The 13781-nt window shown below is 33.9% G+C and overlaps 1 protein-coding gene across 1 annotated transcript; it reads right to left on the reverse strand.

Annotated features, from left to right (window-relative positions):
• Positions 1-9475: 9475 nt before the first annotated feature.
• On the reverse strand, positions 9476-10242 carry LOC138709156 (uncharacterized). Its single transcript, XM_069839701.1, has 4 exons — positions 10084-10242; positions 9905-9985; positions 9733-9822; positions 9476-9651 (listed from the first exon to the last, which is right to left on the reverse strand). Exons 1-4 carry the CDS (start codon positions 10240-10242, stop codon positions 9559-9561), a joined length of 423 nt encoding a protein of 140 aa, XP_069695802.1. The 3' UTR covers positions 9476-9558.
• Positions 10243-13781: the final 3539 nt, after the last annotated feature.

The following is a 13781-nucleotide window of genomic DNA, read 5'->3' on the forward strand; positions in this document are numbered from 1 at the left end:
AGTGACGTCGGTCAGTATTTTTAATCTCATGGAGATTCAAAAAGTCTGTCATATCATCATTGGCCTCCCCCACTCTCTGTTAAATCTAAACTGATATAGTGAAATCTGTTTTGAGATGTAACTGTTTTGCATTGTCAGAACATTAATCTTTTAGGTCTGTGTAAAGTTTAGTGTTCATTTTTATTCAGTCCTTTCAGTAACAAACGTAATATGTCTGATGACTTCATTGAGTTTCATATATTAAAGTAGTATTTACGTTATAATTCTGAAGTCGAAATTTTTTAAGCTTCTTTTTTTGTAATTTTTGTTTGGGTGGGAGTTTAAAATATAAAATTCTGTTGCATATTGTAGCATTGGGATTGCAAGATTGTTTGGAATGGAAGCAATGTATTGATATATCTTTTCATATTTGTCTTTATATTTCCTGGCAATAAATGCATTTTAAAGATGCAACTTGCTGTCAAAATTCCAATTAAGACACTCTAATTTGAACCGTATATGATATATAAACCATCCATTAACAGAATTTCAATAATTTGTATTTTTCAGAGCAATACGATGTTTTAAACCCCGAGTTTGTCAAAATTCTAAAGTAATTTTGGGTTTTTTTTTGCGTTTTTAATTGGGTCGTCGGAATTCCTTTTGTTAGATCGAATGATTTACCTATTACTTATATATTAATATGTTTTCTATGTTTTCACTGAGCCGCGAACTTCTTCCCGATCAGACTCCATAGAACCTTATCCTTTCATTTATTTATTTACTTTTTTATTTGTTACGATCATTATCACTCATTTAGTAACAATATCTCGATACGAAGTAAGTTGTAATGTTTACAACAATAATTCTGAGAGCAAATAGGTTACTATAAATGGCACATTGACTGGCGGTAAAACTGTAAACTTTGCTTGTTAACAGCACATAGCCCATTAGGCCTATATCTGGAAACAGTGATGTTCCTTGAGGCTAGTAATGTCTTTGGACACGATTTGTAACTACTTCCAGATCCATAATCAATTAATTAATTAATATTAATTAATGCATTTATTCATTCGTTTTAAATAATATAATAGTTCTCATGTGGTAACATTAATAGTGAAAAGTGTATATCGACTATGTTGAACGGCAACTTCGTATGTAAAAATATGAACGAAATAAAATTTCACTTCACTCGTCAATAAATTTTCTCGAATCATCTGTAAACGCATCATAAGTGAAAGGATATATATAAATATGAGAACAAGAGACTTAAATATTCTTTTATTGCCAGATATTTCTTAGTTTTTTTTTTTAGAAATATTGAATTGTTTTTTCGCTCTCCTATAAAATTGAAATTTTAGACATACGAGCTTGGTGTTTAACTGCTTCCTTAATTTTATTTTTTTAATTCCAATCGGCAAAAATCTGTTGATCAAATCTGATGGAAGCCTGATCTGCGATCAAATACTGATTTTTCTTTCTGCAATAGAAATAGATCTGATGGCCAATCAAACACTCTTTGATCGCCAATCATATTTTGATCGGTGTTTTTGCAACCGGGCCTAGGTTTTTCTGTCAGAGTGTGTTTTCTTCATATATTCTTCTTTCGTACGTTCGTTTGTTACCTAGATAATTCCTTGGTTAGTCCGTCAGTAAGTTAGTCAGTCAGTTAGTTCGTTCATTCGTTTACAAATTAATTGATTCATACTGCGAAGCTAATACAAAGACGAAAATATAATCTATCTCATTGCTAATAATAAACTTACAATAGGACATTCTTACTCTAAAAGAAGTAAATGTTTTCTTTTCCGCTCCCTATATATGTAGTTGTTTTTTTAGTCAACTGTCCGAAGACAGATTTGAATCTCATAAGACAACACTGATGGGGCAACGAAGCCACGAGATAATAGGCTAGAGTGGCCAGTTCCTCTCCCCCTTCCCGAAACTAAAATATATGCCAGAAGTAGTATCACAAGAATTAAATATAAAATATTAGCAACATTTTAGAATAAGGTTGCGGAGGGGCTTGTATGGTGCAGAATATCATTTTCAGGATGATACGTGACGGCAAAAATTAATCAAAACGCATTGGAACGAAATCAGTCCAGACACATGGTTACGTTATTTCCAAATATGTTTCGCCCAACATATCCGAAAGGCTATTACAACATTATCAATGTTAATGTTTTATATAATACCCAAATTTTATTACTTATCTCAGGAAAGAATTGTATATGATTCTTGCACTTCGATTTTTAAGAGTGAAGAAAGAATCATTGGCCTCAGACGGTTTTTTTAATCTCATGGATATTCAAAAGTGTTTCCAGATCATCATTACTAGAATAGAAATGGTGGGTAACTCTGGAGGTAGGCTGGCGGTAGGGTGGAGGTAGGGAGTGACTGGCGGTAGGATGGAGGTAGAGAGTGACTGGAGGTAGGGATGTGACGTCAGAAGTGGGCGTGGCTAAAGTATGACATCACGGAGGGGGTGGGGGGCTTAAATTATGACGTAAGAAAGGGGTGTAACTTAAATTACGTCATAAATGGCAATCTAAGAGTTCAAGGTGAAAGTGTGACGTCATGCACACGTGCAGGTATGTAATTGAAGTTGTGGCATGACATGTTCATACAAGTTTGGGGGGCGGTGAAATAAACAAGTTCATACATGTTTATTTCCTCAATGCAGATGTAATGTCTGCTATGTGTGCATATATTATGCTGATTCACGATTGTTCTTGCAGCATCTTATGTTATACAAGGGTGGAGGTAGGGAGTGACTGGTGGTAGGGAGTGACTGGCGGTAGGGTGGAGGTAGGGGGTTTTATGTGACGTCAGAAGTGGGCGTGGTGAACGTCACATGTGGCTTTTCACGAAGGGATGTAACTTAAAAGTGTGACGTCATAAATGGCTATCTGACAAGTTCATACATGTTTGAACATCCCATCTGCTACGTGTGCAAATATTATGCAAGCTCACATCCGGCGAGTGTGTGTGAATTGCTGAGTAAAGAATTCACTTGTAAATTAAACACATACATTCTTCTTCTTAAGATTCTAATGTAATGGTAATTTAATTGATGGGGGGGGTGGGTGTTGGAAATTTGAATGGAGGGCATAAATGGTTGTACTTTCCGATAAAAAATTAATCTAGCATACTTGTAAATTAAACAGGATGTGGCTGAAGTGACGTTATAAATTTGTAATTGAAGTTGGAAATGGGGGAGGGGGGTAAAATTTGAAATACGAACGGCATAACTTAAAGTGTGGTGTCATAAATTTTTAATTGAAGTTGGAAATGTAATAATTTGAAATGCACATGTTCATACAAGTTTGTATAGTGGGGGGGGGGGGAGGAATAGACAAGTTCATACATGTTTGTATATTTGAAAGTGAGTTGTGAATGTTAAAATAATCACTATCTGCTATGTGTGCAAATATTATGCAAGGTTGCTTGGTTGTACTTTAAGCCAATTGCTGAGTAATTGATAAAAAATATTAAGATTCTAATGTATTGATAATTGAATTGATAAATAGTAATGGGAAATGGAAATTGGAAAGCGGGAATTATTGATGGCGTAAATGGTTGTACTTTAAGCCAATTTATAAAAAAAAAAATTAATCTAGCACACTTGTAAATTAAACACATACATTCTTCTCATATTATTCCAATGTAATACATTTTGAGTGGTTTGTTTAGCGTATTTAATACATTATTACCAACATTCAGAATGTGACATTATTATTTCGTAATACAGTAATTGTAGCAGATAAATCAATGTAGATGTATATGTTGAAGTGTGCAAATATTATGCAAGCTTGCTTAATCACTTCCGGCGACGATGCAATTGCTGAGTAATGATAAAAACATGTTTTTGAAGCACCTGGAACGTGTTATATTACACAAATATTGCATGATGCAAACATCCGGCGATTGTTCTCGCAGCGTCTTATGTTACACAAATATTGAATGTGTGCAAATATTATGCAAGGTTGCTAATTTTACATCCGGCGATGAAATTGCTGGGTGATGATAAAAAAACGTGTTTTTGAATATGTAGCATATGACCACCTGCAGCGTCTTATATTACACAAATGTTGTATTGGTATAAAATCTGAGAATATGAAAGCATAACTGAGAGTCATGGATGCATATTCGTGGGAAACGTTGTGACGCTAACCGTTGATAGTCCACTGGGAGACATATGATCATTCTCGTCCCAACCACAAACCGGTAAGTTTATTTTTCTTTTCAAGTGAAGTATGTCTGTATTTGTGATGCAAAATGGTTATATTATTTGTAATTGATTTATTTAACAGGTGCCAGGAATTGTGAAAATAGTTGTTGTTGAGGAGACGAAGAAAGTTAAAAAGAGGAAACATATATTGTAGCGGAAGAAATGCATTGAAACATGCCTCAGCTATATGTGTGTGAGTGTATGTCTTGTGATCTGATATTGAATGATGATTATGTAGAGCGTATGTAAGACTAACTCATATTATTATTTTCAGCAGAGAGAACTAAAAGAGCAGAAGAAGGAAACAACGCATTGAAGGAGGAGGTGATATTGTTCAGCAATTAATTGAATAAAGAAAACAAAATGGAGAATAAATGTGACCTTTGCGGTAAAACATTTTCACACAAATGGAAATTGAGTGCTCATGTCAAGGACAAGCACAATGCAATAGGTTACAAATGTAATATTTGTGCAAAAGACTATTCGTCCAAAAAGAATTTAGAAAGACACAAAAAAGAAACGCATAACACAATCAGATTCAGATGTAAATTATGTGGAACAATTGGCAAAGTGGAGAGATGTATGGTTGAACATGTGAAAAATCACAGTATGGTGAGTAGGATGTGAATATGAGTATGTACTGAGTTTGTTTAGTACTTATGAAAATATTAATGATTGATTATTGTATCAGGTTACAGATGTCAAAGCAACTTATGAGAAACTGTATGAGGATGAAAACGCTACACCTGTGATGAGCACTGCATTGGTTCAAACATCAGGGATGGTTACGCCATCTACCTCTGGAGTGGATGTCGAGATGGCTGCACCATCTACCTCTGGAGCGGATGCCGGGATGGGTGCCTCATCTACCTCCACAGTAGGCACAGTGTCTGGATCAAGTCAAGTATGTTCCGGATCTGTATTTACGTTATCAGAAAGAGCATTGAAAAATCGTTTGAAGACTTATATTGCTCTAAATTTGAAAGATCATGATCGCGAATTGAAAGATATTCTAGACTGTATCGCTGATGAAATGGAAGACATTTTAAAGACAAATTTAAAGGAGCAGCTTGTATTAAAATTTAACATATTTGTTGAATGTGTGTTTGCAAATGTTCATAACGAGACAATATTTCATAATTTTAAAAGTAAGAATGATGTGCTATACCAATATTCGGATGTTAGAGAGTTTGTAAACAAACAAAAGGAAAAGATTCTGAAAGAGTTTGAAGAGTGTAGTATGAAGGGATCGGGTTTGTTTTATGTCAAATTGCACAAATTAGAATTGCGAGTAAATAAATATACACCATTGAGGGGGGGTAGTGCATATATAGAACTTCCTCACAGGTACAAGAATTCAAAATCTCTACTAAACATTGCCAACAGTGATATCTATTGTTTCAAGTATTGTATACTATCGAAATTTCTTCATAAAGAAAAGAACGTTATATCTAGCTATGAGAATAGATCAGAATTGGAATGTAAATATGATTGGTGTATTGACTTTCCCGTGGGAATTAAGGATATTGCAAAATTTGAAAAACGCAACGACATTTCTATTAATGTGTTTGCACTTGATGAGAATGATGATGTGTTTCCTCTTACAATGTGTGAAAAGGAATTACCAGATCATAGGGTTTTGCTGTACATTAGTAATGAAAATACATCACACTACTGTTGCATAACAAATTTCAGCGCTCTCGTAAAGCCTCAACTTACAGCCTCTGTTGAAAATCAAATTGCTGCTTGTAAACGGTGTTTTGCATATTTTCGGCATAATGTGTTTAGGTCATGTGCAGAGAGATTAAAGGATCATGAGAGCGTATGTTCACAATTTAGCGCTGTTAAATCAGTATTTCCAAATAAAGAATATCTGTCTTTTGATCATCCAGAATTTTCACAACAAGTGAGATTTGTGATTTATGCAGATTTTGAGTGTCTGCTAGAGCCCATTGAGAATTGTCATGGGAATCCAGACTCTAGTTACACAGTGCAATATCAGAAACATACACCGTTTAGCTATTGTTATGTCCTTAAGGATAGTCAGGATACATACACAGATATGAAATTATACAGGGGGTGTGATGCAGCAAAGTATTTTGTGCAAGACATGGTAATGGAAACGAAAAAAATTGAGCAAATATTATTTGATGATATTAAAGAAATGATTCCATTAACCAGTGAAGAAAATGTTGCATACTCGAATGCAAATATATGTCACATTTGCAAAAAGGGTAATTTTACAGTTGATAATTATAAAGTTCGAGATCATGATCATTTGACGGGGAAATTTCGCGGTGCTGCTCACAATGAGTGCAATTTGAGGTATCAGCATCAGCACTTTATTCCTATTGTATTACATAATTTGTCATCATATGATGGGCATTTTATTGTGAGGGTATTGGGCTATGATGACAACCCCATTCAAGTTCTACCAAATACACAGTAAAAGTACATCAGTTTTGTTAAAAATGTCCCTAGTACGTACAGAAAAAAACGTTATATGCAAATGCGATTTCTTGATTCTTTTCGGTTTATGCCATCCAGTTTAGCCCAATTAGCAGACAATCTACCAAAGGATAAGTTTTCAGAGACGAAAAAAATGTTCAAAGATAAATTTGATCTTGTTTCTCGCAAGGGTGTCTTTCCCTATGATTATTTGACAACATCAGATAAATTAGAAGACAATGGCCTGCCGCCGAAGGAGAAGTTTTTCAGCAAATTAAATAATGAGCACATTACCGAAGAGGACTATAACCATGCAAAATGTGTGTGGGAGGCATTTAATATTCAGACGTTGGGAGAATATTCAGATTTATACTTAAAATCCGACACCCTCATCTTAACAGATGTGTTTGAAAATTTTCGCAAAATGTGTATGAAAACATACGATTTAGATTGTATGTATTACTATACAGTACCAGGACTTGCATATTCGGCAATGTTGAAATTAACAGGTGTTGAATTACAGCTGATTACGTACATGACAATGCTATTACTTTTTGAGCAAGGGATCCGTGATGGAATATGTCAATGTGTGACTCGTCACGCAGTTGCGAATGATCCTAAAAGAGAAAATTTTGATAATTCTAAATCTCCTTCTGCAATTTACTATGTGGATGCGAATAATTTGTATGGATTCGCCATGTCACAAAAATTACCATATGGAGGATTTGAATGGTTATCAGATGAGGAAATACATCATTTTGATCTTCAAGCAATAAATGATGATAGTGAAATAGGTTATATTTTAGAGGTTGATCTAGAGTATCCAAATCATCTGTTTGAGAAACATAGAGATTTACCATTTTGTGCTGAGTTTGCGAAACCACCAGGTGGAAAGCATAAAAAATTGTTGACAACACTGCATTCCAAACAACACTACGTGGCGCACTACAAACTTTTGCAACAGGCAGTGGATAATGGCTTGCAAATTGTCAAAATACACCGTGTTATAAAATTTAAGCAATCGTATTGGTTAAAACAATACATTGATTTGAATACTGAATTGCGTAAAATTGCAAAAAATAACTTTGAAAAAGACTTTTTCAAACTTATGAATAATGCGGTATTTGGAAAGACGATGGAAAATGTTCGAAAAAGACCGCATTTCAGATTAGTTTCAAACGATGAGAAACTGAAAAAAACTAATTTCGAAACCATACTTTCTTGACAGAGTAATTTATGCTGAAAATCTGGTGGGTATTCATTTAGCGAGAACTCAAATTTTGTTTGATAAAGCGTTGTATGTGGGTATGTGTATTTTAGAACTTTCAAAAGTGCACATGTACAATTTTCACCATAACATTATGAAAGAACAGTTTGGCGATAACTTGAAGTTGTGTTATATGGATACAGATAGTTTTATATATCTCATTGAAACAGATGATTTGTATCATGATCTACAAAATGTTCGGGATCATTTGGATACTGGTGTGTATTCACCGAATCATATTTTATTTTCAACACATAATAAAGGTGTGCTTGGGAAGTTCAAGGATGAAATTCCAAATTCGCATATTGATGAGTTTGTTGGTTTGAAGGCTAAAGTATATGCCTTAAAGTGTTCAGATTTTGAAATTAAGAAACTGAAGGGCATTAAGAAAAGCGTAATTAGGAATGAACTTACGTTTGAAGATTATGCAACATGTCGTGAGTCTGGTATCACTACTTACACAAAAAACAATGCTATTAGATCATATTTTCACAATGTGTTTACAATGTGTGTAAATAAAGTGACTTTAAATTCTTTTGATGATAAGAGAGTTGTATTACAAGATGGGATTAATACAGTGCCGCATGGATTTTATGAACCCTCATGTAAAAGAAGGCGTGTGCAAGAGTAAAATGTGTGTGTGTAAATAATAATAATGTTGTAATTTATATAGTTTTGATTTAAATGTGTGTATGTAAATAATAATAATGTTGTAATTTATATAGTTTTGATTTAAATGTGTGTGTAAATAATAATAATGTTGTAATTTATATAGTTTTGATTTAAATGTGTGTAAATAATAATGTTGTAATTTATATAGTTTTGATATAAATGTGTGTGCAAATAATAATAATATTGTAATTTATATAGTTTTGATTTAAATGTGTGTGTAAATAATAATAATGTTGTAATTTATATAGTTTTGATTTAAATGTGTGTAAATAATAATGTTGGAATTTATATAGTTTTGATATAAATGTGTGTGCAAATAATAATAATATTGTAATTTATATAGTTTTGATTTAAATGTGTGTGTAAATAATAATAATGTAGTAATTTATACAGTTTTGATTTAATCACAATAAACCTACAGTGCTTGTGTATAAACCTGTTTTCATTTCAATACATCGCCCTCATCAATCCAACCGATTTTCGACATGGTGTTGCATTATCGCAACACGAATACGATTTTCGACATGGTGTATTGCAACGACATGCTGTTGCGTTATTGCAACGACATGCTGTTGCGTTATTGCAACGCCATGCGGTTGCGTTATTGCAACCACATGCCGTTGCGTTATTGCAACGACATGCCGTTGCGTTATTGCAACCACATGCCGTTGCGTTATTGCAACGACATGCCGTTGCGTTATTGCAACCACATGCTGTTGCGTTATTGCAACGTTTTCGACATAATCCACAATGACAAGGACTTAAGGTGAGGTTACTCTCCCATCCCCAATGACAAGGAATTCAGGTTCATTCGAAATAATAACTCATTAAATTCATTTTGTATTATTACTATTCTCATATTATGCACACTACATACATGTATTTTCTTAACAACCACTTTTGTCCTTGCATCTCACTTGATCACAACCATGAAAATGTCACACTTATTTTCTATTTTCTATACACTCAATTGTTGAACAATGGCTTCAATATCCATCACCTCCTCCTTCAATGCGCTATGTTTCCTCTTTTCTCCTCTTTTAGTTGTCTTCTGAAAACAATAATGTAAATTAGTCATGCATATGCTCTACATAATCACCATTCAATATCAGAACACAAAACATAAACTCACCGCTTTATAGTTGGGGCATGTTTCAATGCATGTCTCCCGCCACAATCTGTTTTTCCTCCTTTTTCCTCTTTTCTCAACACTTTCCGACTTCTGTTAAACAAAAACAATCACAAATATAGCCATTTTGAATCACAAATATAGACAAACTTCATGTGGGGGGAAAAAAACTTACTGCTTTGTAGTTGGGACAAGCTTCATCACATCTCTTCCGATAAAATCTCATTTTAGGTGCTTTGGCAACAATCTCTGGTTTCTGCACAAAAACAAAATAACAAATATCATATCATAATATTATAATATTAAATATATCATAATGTTATAATTAATAAAAGCAACATAAACTGTACTCACCTCTTTGTAAGTAAGACAGCTGGGATCACACAGTTCCCGCCACACATGTAAGCTGGACTCTTTGGGATCTGTGCATTCAATGCGATGTTCACCGTTACCCAAACAGATATTGCGGTGATATGTGTCCTCATGTGTTGAAGGTGCATTTATAAAACTCATTTCCGTATTACCACAAGGCAACACCAGTGACCAATCCGTATGTAACTGATTAGCACCATAAATTTTTCTTACCACCTCAGTGTATATTTTCTCAGAATTTATTATATTGTATTTGCGTGTTATTGCATATGGTTCATTTAACCACTCATCTTTCACATCTGGAAAATATGCGTACGTTACCTCAAATGGTACTTTATATCTTTCTTCTTTCAATATTAGTGGATTATCAATGGCTAGCGCCACATCGTTTCCCATAATTGTGCTATCCATAACTGTCAATTATGTTTTCATATCCTCAGCTTTTATATCATTCAACATACAAACCTGTATGAACTTGTATATTTCAAACCCCCCACTCCAACTGTAATTACAAACATGTATGAACTTGTATATTTCAATCTCATAAAACATATTTATATTACGAACTGTTTCGGTAATAATGTATGGCTTAAAATAAGTCCAATAAATTTTACTTCAAAATGTATTAAATTATTAATCGATCCTATAAATGGTACTTCAAACTGTATTAAATTGGAACCATAATAATAATAATCATAATAATAATAATAATAATAATAATAATAATAATAATAATAATAATAATAATAATAATCGTTCAAGGTGTTTAAAGAACATGCTTTTATCATTACTCAGCAATTGCATCGTCGCCGGAAGTGATTAAGCAAGCTTGCATAATATTTGCACACTTCAACATATACATCTACATTGATTTATCTGCTACAATTACTGTATTACGAAATAATAATGTCACATTCTGAATGTTGGTAATAATGTATTAAATACGCTAAACAAACCACTCAAAATGTATTACATTGGAATAATATGAGAAAAATGTATGTGTTTAATTTACAAGTGTGCTAGATTAATTTTTTTTTATAAATTGGCTTAAAGTACAACCATTTACGCCATCAATAATTCCCGCATTCCGATTTCCATTTCCCATTACTATTTATCAATTCAATTACCAATACATTAGAATCTTAATATTTTTTATCAATTACTCAGCAATTGGCTTAAAGTACAACCAAGCAACCTTGCATAATATTTGCACACATAGCAGATAGTGATTATTTTAACATTCACAACTCACTTTCAAATATACAAACATGTATGAACTAGTCTATTCCTCCCCCCCCCACTATACAAACTTGTATGAACATGTGCATTTCAAATTATTACATTTCCAACTTCAATTAAAAATTTATGACACCACACTTTAAGTTATGCCGTTCGTATTTCAAATTTTACCCCCCTCCCCCATTTCCAACTTCAATTACAAATTTATAACGTCACTTCAGCCACATCCTGTTTAATTTACAAGTATGCTAGATTAATTTTTTATCGGAAAGTACAACCATTTATGCCCTCCATTCAAATTTCCAACACCCACCCCCCCCATCAATTAAATTACCATTACATTAGAATCTTAAGAAGAAGAATGTATGTGTTTAATTTACAAGTGAATTCTTTACTCAGCAATTCACACACTCGCCGGATGTGAGCTTGCATAATATTTGCACACGTAGCAGATGGGATGTTCAAACATGTATGAACTTGTCAGATAGCCATTTATGACGTCACACTTTTAAGTTACATCCCTTCGTGAAAAGCCACATGTGACGTTCACCACGCCCACTTCTGACGTCACATAAAACCCCCTACCTCCACCCTACCGCCAGTCACTCCCTACCACCAGTCACTCCCTACCTCCACCCTTGTATAACATAAGATGCTGCAAGAACAATCGTGAATCAGCATAATATATGCACACATAGCAGACATTACATCTGCATTGAGGAAATAAACATGTATGAACTTGTTTATTTCACCGCCCCCCAAACTTGTATGAACATGTCATGCCACAACTTCAATTACATACCTGCACGTGTGCATGACGTCACACTTTCACCTTGAACTCTTAGATTGCCATTTATGACGTAATTTAAGTTACACCCCTTTCTTACGTCATAATTTAAGCCCCCCACCCCCTCCGTGATGTCATACTTTAGCCACGCCCACTTCTGACGTCACATCCCTACCTCCAGTCACTCTCTACCTCCATCCTACCGCCAGTCACTCCCTACCTCCACCCTACCGCCAGCCTACCTCCAGAGTTACCCACCATTTCTATTCTACTATCATTGTCCTTCGCAACTCTTTCTTAACTCAGAAGCGTTATAGTTAATTTTTTTTTTGACGGGCAATTATTTTCTATTGTCTGAAAAGGACATTTTTATGATTCTTGCACTTCGATTTTTAAGAGTGAAGAAGGAATCATTGGCCTCAGACGGTTTTTTTAATCTCATGGATATTGAAAGTGTTTCCAGATCATCACTGGCCTTCGCAACTCTTTCTTAACTCACAATTGATATAGTGACATTTTTTTTGACGTGCAGTTATTTTCTATTGTCTGAACAGGAAATTTTTAATTTTTTCTATAGCTTAATGTTCTATTTTATTCAAGTAATGAAATAACAAGCGTAATATGTCTGAAATCTTCATTGTGTTTTCTACATAAAAGTATGTTCGTTATGCACCTGGAACCTTATTTTCTCAAGCTTTATTGTTTGTTCTTTTATGAAACTGTGATTTAAAATCCGAAACACTCTTACATTTTGTGGCACTGGGATTGCAATAATGTTCGGAATTTGAAGTAAAATTTGGGATCTTTTTCATGTATACTTTACATAACACGAATTCAATTATGCGCAATGATTAAAGCGTTCAGTGGTGAGACGGGCTGGAGCAAATAAAAAATAGTTTGCAGCCACCAAATTGCTCTTCAAGGAACAACCATTCAAATAGATTTATAGAAAGAACACGGAGGACGTATATTTGAAATAGACCTTTCCTTAATCGTGTCACGAGGGAGCGTAATGTATTACCTACAGGAATATTCTATGCTTTTGCAATAGGTCCTAACCAGAAGTGTTTTGAAAAATAAACTCAAGATCTTGACTAATAAATGTTAATGTAACAAAACGGTCTCTATTTGTTGGACTTATAATTATACTGAGTGCGCAGTGCGTAATATTGGAATAGTAGAGTGTTTTAAATGTTGCGCAGTGTGTTGTATGCCTAGTGAAAATGCATTCATCTAAAGGGCATGTTCAGTAGGTTTTAGTACTCGAGTAATGAGTACAGTTAAAGTATATTGAGTAGAGAAAGTACAAAGATCTTTGAAAGTATTATTCATATTAGAATTAGAATTATAATCCGGAGGATGATACTTACGTCGATACTAGGCACCCAGGTAAAATAATTTCAAAATTTAAATATCAACCAGGTGAAAATTGTATTCATTCATATTAAATAAGTTCGTAGTTCTTCAGCGGATAGTTAAATAGTGAAAAATGTACATAGCCGTTGTTGAACAGGAACCATGTATGTAAAAATATATCGTTATCTCCCTCTAAATACAAGGGGGTGAGTAGTTATTAAATAATCAATCATTCATTCATTCATTCGTTTATCCTTTCATGCTTTAGTTCATCCTTCCATTCATATATACATTGCGA

The sequence above is a fragment of the Periplaneta americana genome, chromosome 1 (genome assembly GCF_040183065.1).
Source record: "Periplaneta americana isolate PAMFEO1 chromosome 1, P.americana_PAMFEO1_priV1, whole genome shotgun sequence".
Lineage (NCBI taxonomy): Eukaryota > Metazoa > Arthropoda > Insecta > Blattodea > Blattidae > Periplaneta > Periplaneta americana.

Bases quoted from the DNA above. Each gene is read 5' to 3' on its own strand.
- LOC138709156 (XM_069839701.1), bottom strand. From the start codon at position 10,242: ATGAGTTTTATAAATGCACCTTCAACACATGAGGACACATATCACCGC. The intron at 9,986-10,083 runs GTGAGTACAGTT...GTTTTTGTGCAG, and splicing joins GCTGTCTTACTTACAAAGAG to AAACCAGAGATTGTTGCCAA. The intron at 9,652-9,732 runs GTGAGTTTATGT...TATTGTTTTCAG, and splicing joins CATGCCCCAACTATAAAGCG to AAGACAACTAAAAGAGGAGA.